Genomic DNA, 4,366 nt, shown 5'->3' on the forward strand with positions numbered 1-4,366 from the left:
TTTCACAACATTAAAATATTTATTTTTTTCTGTGTTTTTAATCAAATAAAAGCAGGCTTAATGAGCATAAGATACTTCTTTCAAAAATATAAAAAAATAGTAATGTTTCCAAACTTTTGACCGCTATATATATATATATATATATATATATATATATATAATGGTTGCTTCTGTCTCTGTGATCCTTGTGGTTTTGTTCCTTTGTTCCTTGAGTTCTGTGTTATCTGTTTAATGTATTACTTTATTAAAAACGCTGCGTTTAGATCCTCACCTTCTCCAGTTTTCTCCAGCACGTTACAATATATATATTTATATATTGCAGACTGTCCCATATAACAAAGTTAGTTAGGCTATACATAATGTGTAACATGGACAATGTAATGTAATGTCCCCTTTATTTCTCACTCGGACTCCTGTGTTCCTGAGGGCCTATTGAAATGAGTCTGAAGCCCTGCAACAGCTAAGCACTGGATAGAATTTCACATTCTATATTTAAGTCCCCTGACTTGTGTCACAGGGCTATTTAAATGCCAACAGTCTTACTGTCAAAACAGCCTACAACAACATGATGGACCTGTTTGAGACCAACACTTATTTTTTCAACGATTTACGTTATCTGGAGGGGGACCATGGGACTTTGGATATGCCAGGAGTGTCCCCACTCTATGAGGGCAATGACAGCCCTTTGTCCCCGGGACAGGATCCGGTCCCGTCCGAGACAGGGTGCGAGAGCAGCGGAGAGGAACACGTCCTCGCGCCGCCGGGACTGCAGTCGCACTGCGATGGTCAGTGTCTCATGTGGGCTTGCAAGATCTGCAAAAGAAAATCTGCCCCCACTGACCGGCGGAAGGCCGCGACTCTGAGAGAGAGAAGGCGGCTCAAAAAGATCAACGAGGCGTTTGACGCGTTAAAGAAAAAGACGGTGCCCAATCCGAACCAGAGGCTGCCCAAAGTGGAGATTTTACGCAGCGCAATAAACTACATCGAGAAACTGCAGGACCTGTTGCATTCGCTGGATGAGCAAGAACAGAACTCTGACAATGACCCTTACACATACAACGTGAAAGAAAACCATGTAAGAACACATCCAAGCCAATACAACCGATCCATGTGCTCTGACAGCAGCTGGATCCACGTGGTGCCACATGTCTGCTTCCAACTAATTATTATTGATATTAATTACAAAAATTAAATTAAGAGTAGGCTAATATTAATGTTTACCATCATGATTGCCTGTTCAGGTGGCTCCCAATGAGTATAATTGGAAAAAGACCTGCCAGAGCTGGCAGGGGAATCCAGATCATTCCAACTCCCCGATGGCCGGTCACAGAGAAGGTTGGTAGCCTACCGAGAAATAAAGTTGAAGGTTTTAATTATGGTCTTAAATCGCTGGTTATTAATGTTCCATGCGCTGGTGATGTACGTAATGATCCGCGAGTAATATATTTGCGCATGATTGAGCCCTGAAAACTACAACAACAATAATCTCAACCTCGTGTTCTCTTAAAAAATGCTATAAAATAATTCAAAATTGAATGAGAAACTATTAAGAAATTATTCTAATTTCCAGTGTCGGTGTAGTGCGTTTGGACTTAGTAGGGAAGAAGTCTGTGCGTAATTGTGTTTGCATAATTGCTTTTCGTTACTGTCTGCGCGTAATTCTCTACATGTGCGAAATGTTTCATACATAAATCCCTGCGTGTAATTGTTTTTCTGTAATGGTCTGTAGCTAATACTCACTGCATAATTTCGTGTAATTTTCTACGCTTGTTTTTCGAAGCAAACATGATCCATGCCTATAACGTGTGTTCCAGGAGCCGCAGTGGAGTCTTCAGCATCCAGCAGCCTTCGTCGCCTCTCCTCGATTGTTGACAGCATTTCCACTGAAGAGACGAAAGCTCGATGTCCCGACCAGACCTCAGAAAAGTGAAGCTCAAGCATCCCACCTCACATTTCCGACTTGTATTTATTTCCATGAGCTATAGTGTAAATGTTTTAAATGTAATAGGCGACACTTTCATAAATAAGTCATTAACAAACATCCTTATATAATGCGCAACAGGTCACAATCTGAAAAAATGAATATTTCTGAAAATATGTAAAAGATTCATATAATTGAATGTAACCATGTGATCTGTTAAGCATTGTATAAAATAATGTTTTTATTACATTGCAAATATTATTAATGAAAAATGTAATTATGAAGTGTTCCATTTATTTTTCATAATTGACCATTCAGTGTAGTTGCTGCAGGTAATTCCAGGTTAATTTAAGGGTCATTAATATCAGCAAAATGATTCCTGTCAAGGTCTTCCTAAAATGTACATATTTTGTAATATATTGCTGTTACTTAAATTATTTTATAAATGAACAAGAAAGAAAGAGCACTTGGTGACTACCGGATATAATTCCAACATTAAACATAAAAATCAAAGTTGTTCTCTGTATTTTTATTTATTTAAAAAAACAAAAATGAAAAAACATTGTATTTATTTAATTTACAATTATTATCAGTTTTTAATCATTTTTCCAGAGGTTTTGATGTGCCTGCAACATTCCAATGAAATATTCCCTTGTGATTTGAAAATATACCTGCCTATTGTCTTATAAAGTTCAACTAGGCATTAAACAATGAAGACATACAACCTTGTTAAGCTTTAAATTAATTTAGCACCAATGTAAAATCTTCATAGTTGTTCAGTTGAATCTATTTTGAGTCGTAACATTTACTTAAAGGTCCCAAGCTGAAGGTAACAGGCATGTATAGCTCGCAATGATGGCTGGCCACCAAATGTCCTCATTACAGCCATTGAATTAAAAGCCCTCCGTATTCCAGCAGCAGCCTTGACCAGTCAAGCCAGCAGCTCTCCCAGATTTACGAGCATTAACGGAGTGTTAAAGTATGACTGGCCCTGAAATAGCCCTGGCCTTGCCTGTTAGTTCCAGCTGGCAGGGCCGGACTCAGGATTGGCTGCAATGAAACCCATCGTCTATCTCATGATCAGAAGTAGAAAGTTGGTCAGGGGAAAATATCGCAAAGCTATAAGCAACATGACAGCTATCATAATGTTACAGTCTGTGAGGGTTTTCCCCTTGGATGAAGCATTGGGTTGCATTGCATTCATTGGTCAGGTTTAATTTGCAAGTGTGAAAATGTGTGTGTGTGTGTGTGTGTGTGTTTGGCAACTATCCATCGGTAGAGTTGATTTGCTGGTGTTCCCGAGATCCACTGCGGCATTTCCATCTTGCACAGCGTGCTGTCTGTCAGGACCGGCTCTCTGATCTTTCCATTTAACACACTACCACCTTTGACCTCATCACAGACACAAGTTAACTTATGTACTCAAACTCTCAAATGACTCGGAATGACCAGTGACCTGCGCATCTGGGAATCAAGGTCGTAAAGAGTAAATTCATATTTTATTCCATCCTCCAGAAAAAGGATGCAAACTTATTATGTCTGGATTTTTAATATCACTTCAGAAATCAGATTGAAATCATTTAGAAAGTAAATACTTAACATGTGCATTACTGTTTTGAAAGAAGTCTCATATGCTCCCTCATGTGTTTATTTGATCAAAAATACAGTAACTTTGTGAAATATTATTACAATTTAAAAATAATGATTTTTATTGTCATATATTGTAAAATTTAATTTATTTATGTGTTGCAAAGCTGAATTTTCAGCAACACAGTCTTCAGAGTAACATGATCCTTCAGAAATCATTCTAATATGCTGCTTTTCAATGTAATCCATGTTAAAAACAGTTGTGCTACTTAATAATTTTGTGGAAACCATGATGCACTTTTATTGGATAATTTGATGAAAAGTTACAATACAATGCAATAAATGCAGTTACAATGCAAAATATATTTAAATATGAATAAATCAGCATGTTATCTGACATGTTTAATGGTAACATTAATAACACCTCAGTATAAACAATGCTTTGGCGACTGCACACTTCGGGTGATTGTCTGATAAGTTATATGGCATTAAGATTGGGACACTTCAAAGAGATTTATTGCTCTCCGCTTAGTAAGCCAGACTGTAACCAGATAGCTCTGTCTACAGTGTTGTTTTAATAGGATCTCAGAGATGGTGCGATTTTATTTGGGTTCTTTCTTTATCATGATGCCCGACTCCTTCAGGAGAGAGAAAAATCGAATTTGAAAGATCTTGACAGATTCATTGCTTGATTTGCATATGAACATACTCTGAAATACATAACAACTACAAATGTGTCATTAGTTACCATCAAAGGGAGGAACAATGAATGTGATTATAGCATCATGCCATCTGGGAATTATCCCAGAGAAACATTTTATTGCACAGAGGGCTCGAGAGACTTTGTTTAAGCATCAG

The 4,366-nt window shown here is 37.6% G+C and overlaps 1 protein-coding gene across 1 annotated transcript; it reads left to right on the forward strand.

Annotated features, from left to right (window-relative positions):
• Positions 1–550: 550 nt before the first annotated feature.
• myf6 (myogenic factor 6) lies at positions 551–2,418 on the forward strand. Its single transcript, XM_084408224.1, has 3 exons — positions 551–1,075; positions 1,242–1,335; positions 1,815–2,418. Exons 1-3 carry the CDS (start codon positions 566–568, stop codon positions 1,928–1,930), a joined length of 720 nt encoding a protein of 239 aa, XP_084264350.1. The 5' UTR covers positions 551–565; the 3' UTR covers positions 1,931–2,418.
• Positions 2,419–4,366: the final 1,948 nt, after the last annotated feature.

Source organism: Rutilus rutilus (genome assembly GCF_951802725.1).
Source record: "Rutilus rutilus genome assembly, chromosome: 4".
Classification (NCBI taxonomy): Eukaryota; Metazoa; Chordata; class Actinopteri; order Cypriniformes; family Leuciscidae; genus Rutilus; species Rutilus rutilus.